Source organism: Tachyglossus aculeatus, chromosome 10, assembly GCF_015852505.1.
Source record: "Tachyglossus aculeatus isolate mTacAcu1 chromosome 10, mTacAcu1.pri, whole genome shotgun sequence".
NCBI lineage: Eukaryota > Metazoa > Chordata > Mammalia > Monotremata > Tachyglossidae > Tachyglossus > Tachyglossus aculeatus.
The window spans coordinates 36,303,041-36,322,357 of NC_052075.1; the positions used below are offsets into that span (position 1 = coordinate 36,303,041).

At 41.2% G+C, this 19,317-nt stretch overlaps 1 protein-coding gene across 1 annotated transcript in view; it reads right to left on the minus strand.

Moving 5' to 3' along the window:
- Positions 1–1,446: 1,446 nt before the first annotated feature.
- Positions 1,447–19,317, minus strand: part of ASZ1 (ankyrin repeat, SAM and basic leucine zipper domain containing 1) — a 74,952-nt gene continuing 57,081 nt past the window's right edge. The window contains exons 10-13 of the mRNA XM_038753240.1: positions 17,185–17,297; positions 5,132–5,237; positions 4,049–4,162; positions 1,447–1,921 (exon numbers count right to left, since the gene is read on the minus strand). Coding sequence (XP_038609168.1) covers positions 1,769–1,921; positions 4,049–4,162; positions 5,132–5,237; positions 17,185–17,297 — 486 coding nt within the window. The 3' untranslated portion in view covers positions 1,447–1,768. The remainder of the gene's footprint in view (positions 1,922–4,048; positions 4,163–5,131; positions 5,238–17,184; positions 17,298–19,317) is intronic.

Sequence of the window (19,317 nt, forward strand, 5' to 3'; positions counted from 1 at the left end):
TTGGCATACAACATGATTTGGGTTTTTTGAGAAGCAAACGCATATATCAACACTGGTGGAATCGGTACTTTCCGAAGTTAAACCTGCAAAAGGGGAAAAATTACGTGACGTATTAAACATATGAAACAGTTAACAGGAGAACTTTTGTTGAAGCCTATGAAAAACTGCACTGCATATGTCCCTGGATAACGGAGATAGCCCACATTCCCTGAGTTACATTTTCACCATCCATTATCAAGAGACGGTGCCGGTTCAGTTAAAGTTTTCCCTTAACATGAGTCCATTTCTATAAAGGGGCGACATCACTCAGTGCGCTGCGCCTCAGACAAGCGGCTGAGTTCTAATACCTCCTTCTCCATGGTGGGATCGGTTTCCAGGTGAAACCTGGTCCGACCCCTGACAAGCACAAAGCTGCACAATGGAATAGCTAGTTTGGCCCCATTGTTTCAGTTTATCCGTGGGGAAGGACTCACTACTGATTATTATCCTCCCTTTTTCTCTTGCCATAGTTTCTTCCCCTCTTGGTGTTTACCTTTCAAGCAGTTGCAGATTTACCACATCTGTTCTAAACATGGCCCTCAGCCAGGCAACAAGATTCAAGCTCCGTGATTGCTGTAAAAGTAATCCCGCTCTAGTCAGGGTTTTCTTATTGGCTGTATTCTGTCTATCTTCCATTTTCTCTCACTTCTCTGATTCAAGCTGAATCCTCTCTCTCCTCAGTTTAGACAGGAGGATAACTGTTACCACCAGCCTACCTTGTGGCATACACAACAGCGCAAACATTCGCTCTCATACTTATGCAAAATATCATAGCATGCGTGACAAGCACACTTAATTTGCTCTTATCAACCCTAACAGGATTTTGAAGTGCTTCCAAAGCTTGCTTCATAATTATCTCTTAGCTAGTTCCAGTCCCTAACATTATTTACTTCCATGTTTTCCAGCCTGATCTTCCTTTGCCTCATACTTATAAAAACATGAGATTTTGTCTGACTTTTCTGTGTTCTACAGAAAATTGATTCACCATCCACGCTTTATATTAGCATTATGATTGCAATGAAAATGTAATCGGGCTGACAGAAATCCAGGAAGAAATTCAAGAGAATTTTAGTCTTTTAGACTGTGAGCCCACTGCTGGGTAGGGACTGTCTATATATGTTACCAACTTGTACTTTCCAAGCGCTTAGTACAGTGCTCTGCACACAGTAAGTGCTCAATAAATACGATTGATGATGATGATGAAGAGAAAACCCTAAAAATAATAGAGAAACAGAGGTGAAAAGGGACCATCAGAAACATTTTCTATTTTTTTCTAAAAATTAAAGTTAAAACAAAGTCTATAAAAGGCAGCTTTGCAGTTAATGTTACTTTTCAAAATTAGCTAAACATTCCCCAAAAAGGTATTTTTAACGCTTTACTATCTCAAATAAACGTGGTACTAGAACATGAAAGGCAAAGTTAAGACCTTTATTTGAAGGTGATCAAGTAGTCCAGCACGTAGCAATTAATCCACAGCCTCTTTTTATAATGTAACAGGAAAACTGAACTGGAAAAATTATATTTATAAATGTAAGGATAAAGTAAAAGCAGGGTTCAGTAATTATGCGTGTTCACTTCTAAACAGCACTGCACTGGCCCAAATGGGCCCCATTTATTCAAGTTAGGCTTGCCCCTTGATTGGTTCATCTTCATCACCTTCACATGGGGTCTTCCAAAGACTGAAAGGAATCGGACTTGATACCGTCCACTGCTGAAATACGTATTGCCATTACTTTCGCAGGAAAGTTAGCTTGCAAATGACGAAGAGAAGCCCAAATCCACACACACTGACTGCGGCTCTCTTCCATAATCTTTTCTTTCCGGTAGACACATTTTCCATGGGTGGTATACGACAGGAGTCATTTTTCTGGTCATTGTGCAACTAATAGCGTGGGGAAAGAAATGAAAGAGGTTATGAAGAAAAATGAAAATGAAATAACCTTTTGACACAAGGATTTCACAGCCGCAATATTTCACTCAATTTACATAAAAGAAACTTTAAAAAGGATCTCCTCCAAAGAAGATAACATTCTTTCCCATTTTACTTTGGGCTGAAGTTGTCGGCAACCAAGCACTTGGGCTTTGCAAACGTATGCAATCTTTAACAAGAGCTATCTTACATCAATCAAGATTGAAATGGAAGATTTAAATGAACAGAAATGTCTTCAAAAACAATAAAGCCATTCACCCTCGACAGCCCTAAATGGGAAGGCTTCTTATAAGAGCTATGTTTTCATACACATTTTACAAGTTCTCACTGGGGGCAGGGTGTATGTGTGTTGGGGTGTGGGTGTGTGGGTGTCATGGAATAAATATCCACAACTTGCAGAGGCAAATAACCAATGAGGAAGGGTAGGAAGTGCACAGAGTAGATTTTGCATCCCTTCTAATTCCAACGATTAACGCCGAATGGCAAACAATTAAACTGCCCACAAGGAAAATCTTCCCTAAGACTTCACGCCACATTAAATTTATCCACAGTTAACAAGACTCATATTATTCCAAGTAAGTGCTTCACTAGACACTTGAAACTTATTTCAAATAACATTTCAAAGACAGATTGCATTTAAAATTTTAAATGGCTGCTTTAACACCTCTCTGGAAGGAATGTTCTGGCCTATCCACACCCTGCCTCTGACCCCACATGACTCCCACCCTGAAGCACCTCTATTAAACAAACAAAAAATAAAAGATCTTTGAAAGATAAAAATAATCAGGCACTTTTGCAGAGTGATATTTACTGGAAACATCCTGGGCTAGAGTGATGATGTAAATACTTTCAACATTAATAGGCATAACTCCTTTTAGAATCTACAGCGTAAATATTTGATAAGAAGAAGCCGGCAAAATTAATTTTAAGTTACGGCACAAAGTGGGGATTCGGTGCCAACCTTGGTGATACTGTATCCTTAGGCCAATGTCCACATGGCTTCATTCAGCAACAGATTCCTTTTTGACACTGATGCTCCATTTACTGAATCCTGGGACGGTCATTCCATTACTAACCAATTACTTAAAATGACCCTTTCTGACAAGATCCTGTCATTGTGTTGGTTTGAAAGTGAGTGATGTGGTGTTAACGTCTAGCCTTGACCTCTCCCACCCTCTCTCTTTGTCACCTCTGTACACTATCTGTGTTAACTCATACCTTCCCCCCTCACCCGCTCCCTCCCAAAATTCCTATTGGGACAATATTTGCACCCCCTGGATATCACCCGCAAGGCACCATGGCTCATCCGTGGATCTTGAGGCCTTCTTGGAGCCGGTATTCCACATGCCCCAGATCACACAGTGACCACCACCTCCTGTTCAAGAGGGGCCAGCTGGGGCTCTTGGGGGCCTCCACGACTGGCTGCACAATTCTCAGCAGGTTTTCTTGTCACCAGATTTGAACCCACTGTTGTAGAATGACTCCCTCTGACAGGTACAGAAAATGTCAAACACCTTTCACTCAAATCCAGGGGCCCAGCTGACTCCTGCTCTGTAAATGGCTCCTATGAACTTGTGGAGGCTCGAATGGGCTAGTTACTAAGGGAGCAGCACCACAGCCACACATCGGGATTAGGGTTTCCATCCACTCAGTCTCCTCTAGAGATTTCTGGGAGCTGTACTTTCCTAAAAGAGCCTTCTTGTGTTTCATCCCCATCTATGATGGACTTCAGTTGGTGGATTTTTTTGTTTTGTTTTGTTTTGTTGTGTGTGTGTGTGTGTGTGTGTAACAGTTGCTGATACATAGGAGAAATGATTCCAGAATGTCACTGGTTACCTACTGATTGAAGGATATGGGGCAGGTGGGATTGATTTCCTCATTCATTCAATCATATTTATTAAGCACTTACTGTGTGCAGAGCTCTTGTACTAAGCGCTGGGATGATACATCACACTGCATGAGAGATCAGCAGAGGTTTCTTCAGGCAAGTAATGTTATTGAAGCTATCTCCTGAGCTGGGCTAGATTACATAAAACATTTAGCCCAAATCTACCTTTCTCTGTGTGTTCTGATACCTACCTTCTGAATCAAATGCTTAAGTTTACCAACTTCTTCCCCTAGATTTTGAGCACTGTGTACCAGATCCTCACACACTGAAGTAAAGCAATCGGGTGAGCCCCATTCCAGAACTATCTGTTAGAAGACACAGAAAACCATTTCTTTAGTGACTGGAAAACAATCTTTGATAACTGTGCATGCATTCAATTTGGGACAAGAGACCCTTCTGTAAAATAACCACATTATGCTCCAAATGCAATTATTGAAAAATACCCAATCCATACACATTGAAGAGACATTTGCAATCAACCTACATCGCAACAGACTAGTACGCCTGCTTAATGCATGTTCAAAAACATTTACACCAAATGAGTCCATGAGGCATCAATGCAAATGAAAAGTGCATACTTCTCATATGATCATAGACAACAGAAAACTCTGGAAAAATTCAGAATTTAATCACAAATGGTTGAAACGAACAACAATGTGTTTTCAAAGGTCACTATCCACTTCTATTTGTAAACTATAATCATTTCCATTAGTATTTCCTCAAAATTCCTAATGACATTGTTTGTGCATGATGAGGGATACATTGCTTTGTTTCAACCTTCACTTGAGTCTTCTATCACTTTGTACTTTAAACAATTAAATCTCCTAACAGAACAAGTGGTCAGTTAAACACAATGACCCCTTTCTCCCCACGATCATCTGAAGGATTTATTTTATAAGTTTGTAACACAACATGCTGTTGGAAAACAGTAGCGTAGAGCACAATCATTAAGCAGCTCCCTTGTCATACATTACATAATTAGTAGAGCGGATGTGATTTTTATCAGTTCACTTATTGTTTTCTCCTGTAATTATCTTAATTTGAACACTTATTTAACTTCTCCGTGCCTTGGTTCCCTCATCTGCAAAATGGGGATTCAATAGCTGTTCTCCCTCCTACTTAGGCTGTGAGCCCCATGTGGGTCATGTATCTACCCCAGCGCTTCTACAGTGTTTGACAGAGAGGAAGCATTTAACAAATACCACAATTATTATTATTATTAATGATTATTGCTATCAATGATCAATATTTGCTTAATTTCCCGGATGAAATACCTTGTGAGAATGTACTGGAAACTGGCTAATTATATCCTGCACAGCTGTTGTGAGGTGACCACATTGTTTGCTTAATTTCAGAAGAAAATTGAGGAACTCATCACCGCTAAAAAAAACAAAGAGAAAAAGATATACAGTTATTTGCGCAAGGCCGTACAAAGTGGTAATTATCCAAAATCTGACCGTAACACTCACTTTTGGTGAAACCTTAAAAGCACAGCATGTCTGCGTATGTCTAAGTTGGGATGGCTTTCATTACCCAAACCGGACCTTTTCTTTTGGTTTTCCTTTTTTCCCCCCCAATACTGAAAAGTAGTGAATGTTTTTCTGTTATCACATGAATGCCTCAGAATTAGGTGGACTCTTTTCAAAAGGATAGGTGCATCTCAGTGTTTTAGGAGCGGATCATCTAGTTTTGCCAATGGATCAATTAGTCATCAGTGGTATTTACTGAGCACTTACTGTGTGCAGAGCACTATTCGAGGCACTTGGGAGAGTACAATAGAGGAGGTAAACTAAACACCATCCCTGCCCTCAAGGAGCTTACAGTTTAGTGGGGGAGACAAACATTAAAATAAATTACAAATAGGGGAATGGAAGAGCATAAGGATATCTACATATAGGGGCTGTGGGGGTGAGGGGATATACATAAGGTGCTTAGGGAGTACAGACAGAAAGGCCTAGGTAATGCAGAAGGGAGGGAGGATAGCTTGAGAAGATAAGAGGGTAGTTGAGGAAAACAAGCTAAAGGAGTTAGGATGCCAAGATCCACCTCCACAGTTGTTTCTTTTTCTCTTTCTACCACTACCCATTACTTGCTCATTTAACGATTACTTAGCACTTTTAGCAGAAAGCATACAAGGGGAGGAAGTTCATCACTCTGGCAAATATATCCCGAGAGAAGAGGTTGAAACTCCGGAATAGAAGACGGTTGGGAATCATGAATGGATTTCAATGATCATTGTTGACTCTTCCCCATGGGCAGAGCTGTCCCATCCTTGGGGCAATTTGAGGGCAGGTGCCTGAGTCCCCTCCCCTCCCAGCAAGCGGGATTCTATGAGTCACCAGCACCCAGGGTGGAAGGGTTTCACGCTTGAGCTCTGGCACCTGAACCGACTGTCCTTATAATAATGATGGCATTTGTCAAGCACTGTTCTAAGCGCTGGGGTAGATACAAGGTAATCAGGTTGGATGCAATCCCTGTCCCACATGGGCTCACAGTCTTAAAATCCATTTTACAGATGAGATAATTGAGGCCCAGAGAAGTTAAGTGACTTGTCCAAGGTCACACAGCAGACAAGTGGCGGAGCAGGGATTAGAACCCACATCCTCTGACTCCCAAGCCCGTGCTCTTGCCACTAGGCCATGCTGCTTATACTACCCTCAGATTGGCAGCTCTCTGGCCAAGGAGGCAGAGCACGATCCACTAGGATGCAGATCTTGAGCCAGTCTGGAGCACCACCAACAGGAAATGGCAGCCCTGTCACAGGGGAGGAAGGAGAGAGGCCCAGCTTGAAAGGGAAAATTTATCTTTACTTTTTTCTCCACAATCCCTCTTCTTCCCTGCTGGCAGGGCCCTGAAGCAGGTTAGTTATCCTGGGCCCCACAAGCCCAAGGGGATAACTGAAAAGAAGTCAGCTTAGGACAGTTCTTCTGCTTGTTAAAAACTACCACCTGCCCTTGGCTCTGGTGCAAAAGTGACTACTCAATTTAAAACAACAAATGATAAACAACACGCTCATTTTCAGTTCTTCAGGGTATTAAAGGTTCTTTATTGGGGTAAAAAAGAGTCAAACTCTCAAAACCTGGTCCTCAATTTACACCCATGTTTTAATTTAGATTTGGTTCAGATTTTCCCCTTCACTTTTTGAAAAGTATAAACCCAATTCATGCTCTCCACCTCTCTGACCCTGGACAGATTATTAAGGAAAGCTAAAACCTCCCTCACCAATAATAGTGAGGTAGGGGAAAATGATCAGAGTCCACTGGCAACGACTGTGAGCAAAGTTATGGATGATAGGAGGCAGCATGGTGTACTGGAAAGGGCCTGGGATTGGAAACCAGGAGTCCTGAGCTCTAGTTCCAGCTCTGTCACTGGCCTGCTGTTTGACTTTGGGCAAATCATTTAACCTCCCTAGGTCTCAGTTTCCTCATCTGTAAATGGGGGATGATATACCTGCCTTTCCTAGTTCTTAGACTGGGAGTCCCATGAGAAATGGGGACTGTGTCCAATCTGATTATGTTGTATCTATCCAAGTGCTCTGCACAAAGTATTAAACAGTACCATTACTATAATCAAAGCATTACTACAAAAAACTTAGCTCTTCAGAAATAATGATGACGTTAATGCTGGTGCTTCTCAAATGAGCTGACCATAAGGTGCACCTGCAGAGCTGATATACCACTGGCAAGATCAATCAAGGGCCAGTGACAGTGCCAGAGGGAAAAGAGAAAAAAAATCAAAATCAAGAGAGAGCCAGTGAAAAAGTGAGGTCCACAGCAGGAGGAATAAATAGCAAGTATATCTTAAAATAGAGTGACTGTTACATGGATTTTGGCTTCTTTTTCATTATTAGTCTACTTTTCAAAAGGTGGAGCAATCAAAATATTTTGGGGGGGCCCATTAGCAGCCAGAGAAAGCTACTATTCTAGGATATAGAATAATCTTCCAGGTATCTAACTTGACTGAGGCCAAACCTATTCTAACTAACATTCTTTGAATATCTGTGAGGCAAGAGAAGACCAAATCGGAAATGGATCCCAGACTTCCCCTCCTTCCCCTGAAGACCCGGCTTTTGGTGACGGTAGAATCCTGGGATGTAGGGAAGGGAAGTCAAGTAAACATTCCCTTAGCTGAAAAAAAATTGGGATGGTTGATAGTTGAAAAAGTGAGTGCTCAAAATAGTTCAGAATTTAAATGCTAACCATTTCATGCAATGAGTCCTACCACTCTTGGTGAGAGAAGAATTCTCTAGTTTGAATTCAAGGGTCAACCTTGTAACAAGGTGTATGAATGCTAATTCATTCGTTCATTCTATTGTATTTATTGACCACTTACTGTGTGCAAAGCACTGTACTAAGCACTTGGAAGGTATCATTCGGCAACAGATAGAGACAATCCCTACCCGACAACGGGCTCACAGTCTAGAAGATGATTCGGAATGGTAGAAGCGAGTGAATGGACAACAGAGGTCTGCCTTGTGAACATAATAATAATAATAATGACATTTGTTAAGCGCTTACTATGTGCAAAGCACTGTTCTAAGTGCTGGGGAGGATACAAGGTAATCAGGTTGTCCCACGGGGGGCTCACAGTCTTAATCCCCATTTTACAGAAACCTGAGGCACAGAGAAGTGAAGTGACTTGCCCAAAGTCATACAGCTGACAATTGGCGGAGCCGGGATTAGAACCCATGACCTCTGACTCCCAAGCCTGTGCTCTTTCCACTGAGCCACACTGCTGTACAACAACAACATTATATTGATTAAGATTAAAAAGGTGGAAAGTCTGTTTCAATTTTGTCCCCAGTTGTATTTTTCATTAATTTAATATCAGGGAAAAGTCTTGCCTGCAAATTTGGCTTTTAAGCATTAAAACTCAGTAGTGAGTTTTGTTTTTTGGTTCACGGTACATCAAATCATGTCATTTTATGTTACATGTGGCTTGAAGGTGAGGCAAATAATATTGATGGTACTTATTTAAATGCTCACTATGTGCTTATCACTGTGCTAAACACTGGGTTAGATACAACATAATCAGACTGGACACAGTCCCTGTTACACAAGTGTTCAAAATCTAAGCGGGTGGGAGAAATGGTACTTTAGCCCTATTTTACAGATGAGGAACCCGAGGTTCAGACAAGTTAAGACATTTGCCTAAGGTCACACAGCATACAAATGGTGGAGGTGGTACAAGAATCTGGGTCTCCCAATTCTGACCTCTCCTGAGCTCTCTCCACAAAGCCAAGCTAAAGAAACTGCTGAAGTCAGAAGTCATGGCCAGGCCTCGACATACCAAGAAGTGCGATTTGGTTTGCCATGCTTCGTCTGCAAGGCTACTAAACCCTGTCTCCTAATTTCATACTTTACTTCTTGGTCCATCGGAACAGTGTGAGTCAGCATGCTGCTCTGGCAGTAAAATCTGTTGAGATTTTATTTTGTTACTAACAAAAATATTTGGATGAATGAGATTTTCCTTGATGTTGGTTAGTACGTTAACTCTTTTAAGGCTAATAGTCCATAATACTGTGTATAAGAATCCAAGACAGACCTTTTGGTGGGGAACTCGGGGACAGGGAAAGATGTATGTCAAGAGGATTCTGAAGAGTGAACTGCAGAAATGCTATAAAGACATTACTTTTTCCAAATCTTAAGCAAGATGGCACAGCTATGGCAGTTGCAAAATGGTGGCACTCAGACCAACTTGGTGGGCATGGATCACACACTATGTGTCTTTTTGAGGAAAGGCAATAAAGCTTGTGAGGAAGAGAGTGTCACAGAGTGTATAAGAAGCTGGCGGAGTAAGTGGGAAGGGAAGGATGTGGGTTAGGAAGAAGCCAAAGAATAGTCTTACCATTATCACAGTGTCAAGAAAGGAATATTACTCACAAGTGTTCAGACACAGGAGCAGTGTGATGATCAAATATGGTGAACAACATTTGATACACAACTATTTAGCAGAGAGATTGTTTTTGGAAGTTTTCATGTTATGAAGATGTTGAAGTGGCCCCTCTCCACTGAGTGGTTCTAAATGTAGAAATCTAGCCGAAATTCTAGAAGGGTCATAAACATAGCATTTGTTGACAGAGTGAAAATATATAAGCGTCCTCCATTGGAATTTATGAGAAAAGCTAGAGCATTCTCTATTTTGAAGGTACATTCTATTCCAATTACTTATCAAATAATAGAACCTGCTTAAAACAGCCTGGAAAGTCTCCAGGCCTCAAGGGTTCACCTGCTGAACTACGCTTCCCTTATCCAGCTATGTCAACAGACTGAACTTCCCGTACTAGGAGCAGTGATGAAATAGCAGTTTCTAGTGATGACTACCCAAACCATTCTTTCTTGGTTAAGGCGATTTTGTTAAGGAAGATGATATCCTGACACACCCGAAAATTCTTTTTAAAATTCAGCAATTATTCTACTCCATCTGGTCAATCTCGTGGCGATTCCATGATAGCCAGCTTATAGTCAGTGATAGCCAGGAACAGTTATGTACTCAGGTCAAGAAAGATCAAGCAAGAGTTAATGCAGCCCATCACTGGATTTACATATCCTGACTTGTCTAATCTGCCTAGACCCAGATTCTTGGACACTGGCCTTCTGCATTAGGAGTTTCCCGTCAGGCAGACAAAAGTAGGCCCATTTTGCGGGGCAGGGGGGAGAAGCAGAGGATATAATGTCTGTGAGATGCTGGGCTCCTCATAATCAATTTACTTAATGAAGCCTCCTATTGGGATCCTACCTGTAATAATCCCCAAAGTTGATGATAATTTAAAATGGGCATGCAAGTAAAACATTGAGGATAAAATTGGTTTTTTTTAAATGAAATTCCTTCTACCCATACCTGACAAAACATTCAGTTGAATATCATGAGATGTTAAACTTCCAAACCAAATCTGTCCTGAAATCTGATAAAAACACAGTTTGAAAATGAAGTTGACAAAACGGATATCGCCTTGAGGGCAGGGAGCATGTCTCCTAAAGCCCTACTGCACTCTCCCAAATGCCTAGCACAGTGCTCGGCACTCACGAAGTTCTACTGATTAACAGCTATAATAATTAGGAGATGATGTTAGGGCAAAACTGGCTGTTTATTAATGTAGCTGGTGCACAGATCTACTCTAGCTATGGGTGCTTCAAGGATACTAGAAGCTTCTCTTGGAACAGCTGGCGGGACTGTTTATTGTTATATCGTTCTCTCCCAAATGCTTAGTACAGTGCCCTGCACACAGTAAACGCCCAATAAGTACGAATGAATGAATGGCATTTTCCCACCATAACTGTCGTACACCGTGTTTTTGAGCACTGACTTTGTGCAGAGCTATAGTCCTCCTAAAAGTAAAAGCGAATTTCAAAGTCTTTATTTGCATTAAAGTCTTAGAAGTGTGCTTTTGCATTTAGCATTTAATATTTCTGCTAGATCTAACTTTTCAAGTTTTTAATCTGCTATCCAAGTTCCCTTGGAACACTCAGAAACCTGGTTAAACTGAAAGCCCAGCGTGGAATCTTGAGAGTGTATTTTCAAAATCTCGATGGAAGCACATGGCTTCACAAACTTGTCTTCTAAAAGACAGGACTGCACTCACCCATTGGCATTCCATTTACTATGTCTAGGCATCAGTTTATGAAATAAAGTCACTTCTTAATGGCAAGAAACAACACACCTCAAGAGTGTTAATTAATACAGGGAATACCTTACTCGACAGCATCTAGCGTAGAAAGAGCTGGAAAATCTCAAGCCACCAAACGTTATTAAAAACATCCCCACAGAAGTGGTGGTTTTAAATATTTTCTGTAATTTTGAAACAGTTTTGTTTGTAGTATACTTGGTCAATAATAGAAATAAATGTGCTCTGCAGTGGTACTACACTATATGACAGGTTGAAAATTTGATTAATAAGTACATTAAAAAATTAACATTTAGAAAGAAACAGAGGTTAGACTAAATCAGTAGCTAAATTGAGTAGGACACATCACTGGGAACTTATAATCAATCAGTTCAACTTTTTTCCCCACTATGTTAGTTTTTGTATGACTTAATGACTAATTTTCTTCCTCACAGAATGACTTTGAACAAATAGAAGTAAAACCTTTTCCATAACAGCGTGTAAACATAACCCATGATTTAATAACAAGGTCAAATTCTTGGAATATATATGTCTAACAGTTTTATTTTTAAAAAGCCAACACTTCTAATAATTGAATACTTGTCATTTGGGGTAACACAGGATCTTCAACTAGAATTTTATTTCTCATGAAAATAAATATAATTTTATATTAAGAACAACTTTAAAACAATCTAACTTCAGGCTAACATTCTGCTATGGCATCTCATACTTAACATTTGGTGTTCAATCAAAACTTATGAATGTTGCCATAAAAATATTCTTATCTTAAATCTTTACCTAGGTTTGTACACATTTTGCAGTTTGTGATTTGCTAACTTACTCAACCCATCTGCAAAAGGAAGTTGCCTCAGTGTGCAAATGTAAACTAACTTTAAACTCCCCCAATTTTCTTTTAACAGACCAGGTTAACATAGGCATTTAAAGGAGTTTTGTATTCCTAATTTCTTCAACTGATAGTCCTTTAATGGTTTTCTATTTGTACGGTGTGAGCAATTAATCAATTTTTCTCAAAAGGACACCAATACAATCTACCAAGTTTTAGATTCAATTATTTAAAACCTCAACCTCATCTAAGAAAATGGTTCTACAACTGTCAAAAACATAAAGCTCATGCTCAACCAATCAATGGTATTAGTACTTACCATACACAGAACACTTTACCGTGCTCTTGGGACAATACAACAGAGTAAGTAGACAAGACCCCTGCCCTTGTGGAGTTTACAATCCAGTGGGGATGTGTATATATCATAAAACAGCATCCAGGAGATCCAAATGGCTAACATGACTCTTGTGGAGAACGAATACCTCTTCAAGGAGCCCCACGAAAAGAGCACTACGGATGATGAGGCCGCCTTCAGTCGGATCCCAATCGGATTCATTCCCCTCGGACAATCCAGCAACCTGAGCTGGATGCTCTTCCCCGCAAGTGGAAACAAAGTCCAGGAAGTGTGTATGTGAGAAGTGTCCAGCAATTGCCATGTAGGGGAGCCGGCCAGCGGGTGAGGAAATGCTGGGCGTGGAGCCTGGTATTATTATTATTAATAATAATAAGAATCATAATCATATCGAGTGCTTCCTCTGTGGCAAAACACTGTACTAAGCACTTGGGAGAGTACAATAAAACATCAGACACCTTCCCTGTCCACAATAAAAAATGGTATGGCCACACAGGGAAGTCTGGTCTGGCATGTGTCAGCCTGCAGCCGGTGATGTGTGAATCCAGTCCGAAGCTGGGGTGGACCTGGGACCCATGACCCCTGTGTCCCAGCCATAGGCTCAGCCTCAAATCTCCATATCGAGTGGAAGAGAGGAGGATCTAAGACGGTGGACCTGAGTCTCGGGACCAGGGCAGGGATAATCGTCTTATGGGTTCTGAAACTCTTCACCTGATCATTGATCACACTCCCCTGCTTTGTCACTCTCACATACACACAATACCCCCCCGCCAATCATTCCAGATATTATAGGTGACTGACCGGTCAGTTGGGCGGGAAAAGCAGAATCCCGGTGTGGCTGTGGTCCTTAAAGTCAGGTGACTTGGAGTCTGAGCTGGCCAGCCTTGTGTCTAATAGCCAGAGCCATGGACTGTCATGCTACTGATGCCTGTCTACTTGTTTTGTTTTGTTGGCCATCTCCCCACTTCTAGACTGTGAGCCTGTTGTTGGGTAGGGATTGTCTCTGTTGCCGAATTGTACATTCCAAGTGCTTAGTACAGTGCTCTGCACACAGTAAGCACTCAATAAATACGACTGAATGGAATGAAAGGAACATCAGCTTCAAGTAGGGTAAAGAGCAGATGGCTGGTTTGACGAGGTAAGCATCAACACTGTGGAAATGGCAAGGGAACAGCACCAGGACTGACATTAAATAACTTCTTGAGGTAAAGCAAAATGTATCATCAACTCCCTGTAGCTCCCTGGGATTTTACATGGGAGGTCTACAGAAACCTGCAATGGGAGATGAGGATGGAAGGTACGAAACATGCGTAACCACTGGGGTGAGCCAGAGCTGAAGAGATCCAGAGACGTACTGGCCACCACCAAACCAAGGACAGTGACTTTCATTAACTGTAAAGAAAACTATATGGCCCTCCTTCATCACTAGTCTGAAGGTTGAGATTGTGAGTCCCAAAGGGGACAGGGACTGTGTTCAACTAGATTTGCTTATATCCACCGCAGCACTTAGTACAGTGCCTGGCACATGGTAAGTGCTTAATAAATACCATCATAATTATTATATTTTCTCCTGCCTTCAAGACATCTCTACTTGGATGTTCTTTTGACATCTTAAACTTAACATATCCAAAACAGAACTCTTCATCTTCCCACCCAAACCCGTTCTTCCCCTTGATTTTCCCCATCACTGTAGAAGGCACCACCATCCTATCTCACCTTCTAATTATCCTCCAATTCTCTTTCACTCAATCCACAAATTCAATCTGTTACCAAATCCAGTTGGTTCAACCTTCACAACATTGCTAAAATCCATCCTCTCCTCTCCATCCAAACTGCTACCATGTTAATCCAAGAATTTATCCCATCCAGCCTTTACTACATCAGCCTCTTTGCCAACCCCTGTCTCCTATCTCTCCAATCTCCAGTCCATCCTTCACTCTACTGCCCGGTTCATTTTTCTACAAAAATACGTTTCTACAAAAAAAAAAAATTCGGTGCCTCAGTTTCCCCATTTGTAAAATGGAGATTAAGACTGTGAGCCCTATGGGGAACAGGGACTGTGTCCAGCCCGATAATCCTGTATCTATCCCAATACCCAGGACAGTGACTGGCACATAGTAGGTGCTTAACAAATACCACAGTTATTATTATTATTGTTATTCCCAATCGCTTAGTACAGTGCTCTGCATAGTAAGCGCTCAATTACTATGACTGATTGATTGGATGTTCCACCCCATATCAAAGATGAATTGCAAATACCAGTTCTTCTTGTCTATGCCTTTATTTATACCTTTTCCCAGACCTGGTTGGAGGAGCCTAAGACCCTAGACTGTGATTGGATCCAAATCCTGTGAAACCATTTTACGTGGGACTGTTAGCCTACTCCAAATTAAATATAATTGGTTGAAACAAATTCAGTTTCCTGACCTAGTTACAACATAATCTCATCCATAATGTGGCATTAAAAGACAAATTCTATATCTTTGGAATTCTAGCCAGGCTCCATGAAACTAGTTTGCTCGGTCTAATGATGCTTCTGTCTCAACTTCCTCTCTGCAGGGGTCAGAGGGAATGCTGAAAAGTCCAATGGTTGTCCCTCGGCTCCTTTCAAGACCGCGCACCCACCCTGTCATTTGCTGCACTATTACTCTTGCTATTTGCAAGGCTCAAATCGTTCTTTTCATCAGTTTTCCCTTCTCACATGTAGAGGCTGTACAGTACCTAGAGTTAGCAAAACTATAGTTCGTCAAATCTCTGGTGTTTGGCCAATGATCTAATCCTGGCTCTACCACTTGTCTGCTGTGTGACCTTGGGAAAGTCACTTAACCTCTCTATGCCTCAGTTATCAGATTTGTAACATGGGGATTAAGACTGTGAGCCCCATGTGGGACATGGAATGTGTCCAACCTGATTATCCCATATCTACCCCAACACCTAGTACAGTGCCTGGCACATAGCAAGCACTTAACAAATACTATTTTTTTTTTAAAAAAAAAAGGTTGGTCTGTGGCTCTTGTCTCCTCATAATCCACTGCTCTGCAAAATTATTTGAGATTGCAATTTTATTTGACCAGGCAATGTTAAGTATGGCTCACACGTGAAGCTGATAAAACTGTTTAAGAAACCACATTCTCCCAGCAGGAAAGAAAGTTAGTGATAATTATTTTTATGAGTCCTACTGCTACTCTCAAAGACCATTATATTTTAAGAAGCCACACTCCCCACCCCACCCCAACAAAAATTAATCAGGGAAATCTGAATGACTGTAAAGACTAGACTTTCCAAAAGCTGAAAAAATTTTTTAAAATTCATGTTGAACATTTATTAGTCCATTTACTATACTGTTGTATTACACACATAATTATTTTTCTGAGTCCTACTGCTTGCTCTCAAAGAATATTTCATTTTATGAAACCAATACCATCACAATCAAGATCTCACATACCCCCCACTCAAAAGCCTTTCTGATCTGGTAACCAGGGAAATGATTTTCCACAGTAGCTGACAGTGAAGAACTTTGGTTTAATCTGAACACTGATGTCATGCTTTTACCCACTTCTGTCACATATTCTTGGATTTCTTGATTTGGTTTTCTGGTTGAACAGTAATAGAGGGGAAAAACGTAAATCACAGGGCCGGAAAGGTCAAATTAACAGTATGTCTATGAATTGCTTCTTCCCCTACTCATATTGTCATTGCGGAAGAGGGAATGAGAGGACAAATAGCCAACTACTGTGGAAAATCATTTCCCTGGAGACTAGAAGAAAATAAATCAGTAAGGCTTTTGGTTCGGGGAATGTGACATCTCCTTGATTGTGATGATGTTGGCTTCATAAAATGAAATGTTCTTTGAGAGTAGCCATAGGACTTTCAAAAATAATTATCATGTGTCTAATACAACAGTATAATAAGTGGTCTAATATTCAACATAAATTTAAAAAATTGTGTTCAGTTTTTGCAAAGTCTAGTCTTTACATTCATTCAGCTTTCCCTGATTCATTTTTCTTCTCCCAAAGTTGATAATACGCTCTCATATTATCACTTCAACACTTTTGAACCACCTTAACAGTTTTGCCCTACTTCTCACTGTACTTTTGTACATATATATATATTTTTTACCAATTCTGTGGTATTGTACTCTCCCAAGCATTTAATTCAGTGCTCTGCACATAGTAAGCACTCAAATACTACTGATGGTGATGATAAACTAATTTGATCACTTTTTGCACCCATTTGCAAATTACTCTATTTGTAAATTACTGTACTGTACGATTTTATGGTCCTTTAAACAATCAATGGTATTTATTGAACACTTTTTGTGTGCAGAGCACTGTCGTAAGCACTTGGAAGAGTACAATGCAACAGAGTTGGTAGACAGGTTCGCTGATTGCAACGAGCAGGGATAGTGTCTTCTCCTATTGTACTTTCAAAAGTCCTTAGTACAGTGTTATGTGCAGAGTAGGTGCAAAACAATTACTACTAACTGACTGATTCTCTTCATCCTGGAAATACACTACATTTCTTTTACCTGAATTCCAATTTAATCACCTCAGGCAACTCTTCAAATTTTATTTCTTCTACTTGTAGCTCTTCAACAGCATTCATAATTTTCTTTTGGTCTCTGACATTGGTAATCCCAATCTAAATGAGAATAATTTTAAGTACTAAGTTTTAATAAGACCAAATGACACCTGAGAAACAACAGCACTTCCTTTGAATCATGAAATAAATGTCTAAGTGAAACAAAATAAAACCTTTTTGATCATTTAGAACAGAGTGGAACAAAATGGAAATGGCTTACCTCAACTGTGTACCTTAAAGAAGCCTCATCTTTGCCCACTCCCCAAGACTCACTGGGAAAGGGGGGAGGAATTAGCTTCCTCTGCTGCCCAATATTTCCACACTATCCCACTTGTCCCATCCCTATTTTTCCCCCTCTTTGCAGCCCATATCATCTGCTTCTGCTACCCACTTCAGTTACAAATCACAGTCATCTACTGCCCCCCAGGCCCCAACTCCAACTTTCCGAACCATTTTGATCCCTTTCTCGCATTCCTTCTCTCTTTCTCTATCCCTACACCAATCCTCAGGGACTTCAATATCCTTGTGGATGTTACTGACGACCTTTCCGCTGCCCACTTCCTTCCACTCCCTTGACTCCATGGACCTCCTGCTCCACCCCATCTCATCCAATCACCAATGTGCTTGACCTCATCACCTCTAGTCATTGTAGAATTTCTACTCACACCACAACCTCCACACCTGCCTTCTCTCCCGAACGCTCCATCCAAGAAATCTGCCTTGTTCCTCAAGGGACCTCCAATCTTTTGACCCCTTCCAATTTTCTCAAGTTATCACATCCTGTTTAGTCTCCATACCTAACCTACTTTCTTTTAACAAAACCATGCCCTCAACATTGCCTTCTCCCCAGAACTCCCCTCCTTCACTCCCCTGCCCCTTCACTGATTTCTTATCATTGACCTGCAACCCTGGATCACCTCCACACTATGCTTCCTCAGTATGCTTCCTTCATTCTTGTGTGAGAAATCCAGGTATCAGGCTACCCTCCATCTCAAAATTCACCTGATTATATCTCTGCCTGGCCACAGTATTTCTCCATCTTTGATTCCCATGCCCATAGACTGTGCCAGTTTCACACTTCTCCCTCCCACCTCAAAATCCCTGTCTCTCAACTTCACATTTCTTGCCCCTAGTGACCTTGTTATGAACTTTGCTATCAATAAAATTGAAACTATCAGTTGCACTCTCCCAAAGGCCTGGATCACCTTCACTCCTGTGAATGAGTCACAGAGAGCTGCTGGTGGAAACCTATGTATCAGGCTGACCTTGTCCATCTCAAGTGCATCCTTGCATTCTTTACTCTTCCCTCTCCTCTGCCTGATGAAATTACTTCTCCATCCTTATTGACACTCATGTCAGTTGCCCTCACCAGTTGTTCCAGACATTTGTCCCTCCTCAAACCCCCTGCCCTCCTGCCTCCCCCATCCCTTGATGATGATGATGGCATTTGTTAAGCACAATGGGCAAAGCACTGTTCTAAGCGCTGGGGCGATACAAGGTGATCAGGTTGTCCCATGTGGTGCTCACAGTCTTAATCCCCATTTTACAGATGAGGTAACTAAGGCACAGAGAAGTTAAGTGACTTTCCTAAAGTCACACAGCTGACAATTGGCGGGGCCAGGATTTGAACCCCTGACCTCTGACTCCAAAGCCCATGCTCTTTCCACTGAGCCATGCTGCTTCTGCTCTGCACGTAGTAAGTGCTCAATAAATGCGACCGACTGACTGATTGGAAGTAGTAATAATAATAATTGTGGTATTTGCTAAGCGCTTACTATGAGCCAGGCACTGTTCTAGGCATTGGGGTAAAGACGAGATAATCGGGTTGGACACAGTCCCTGTTCCACATGGGCTCAAAGGCCATTCAGGTTCCTCTGGCCTGCCCTTCCCCACAATGCTACTGAATAATAACAATGATGGTATTTGTTAAGCGCTTACTCAAACACTGTTCTAAGCACTGGGGTAGATACAAGTTTCATGGGTTGAGAAACAGTCCCTGGGCTCAAAATGCAAAGTTGGCACCTATAGTGACTCCGACCTCTAATTGCACTGACCTCTAATTGCAATGACTCAAATTTGA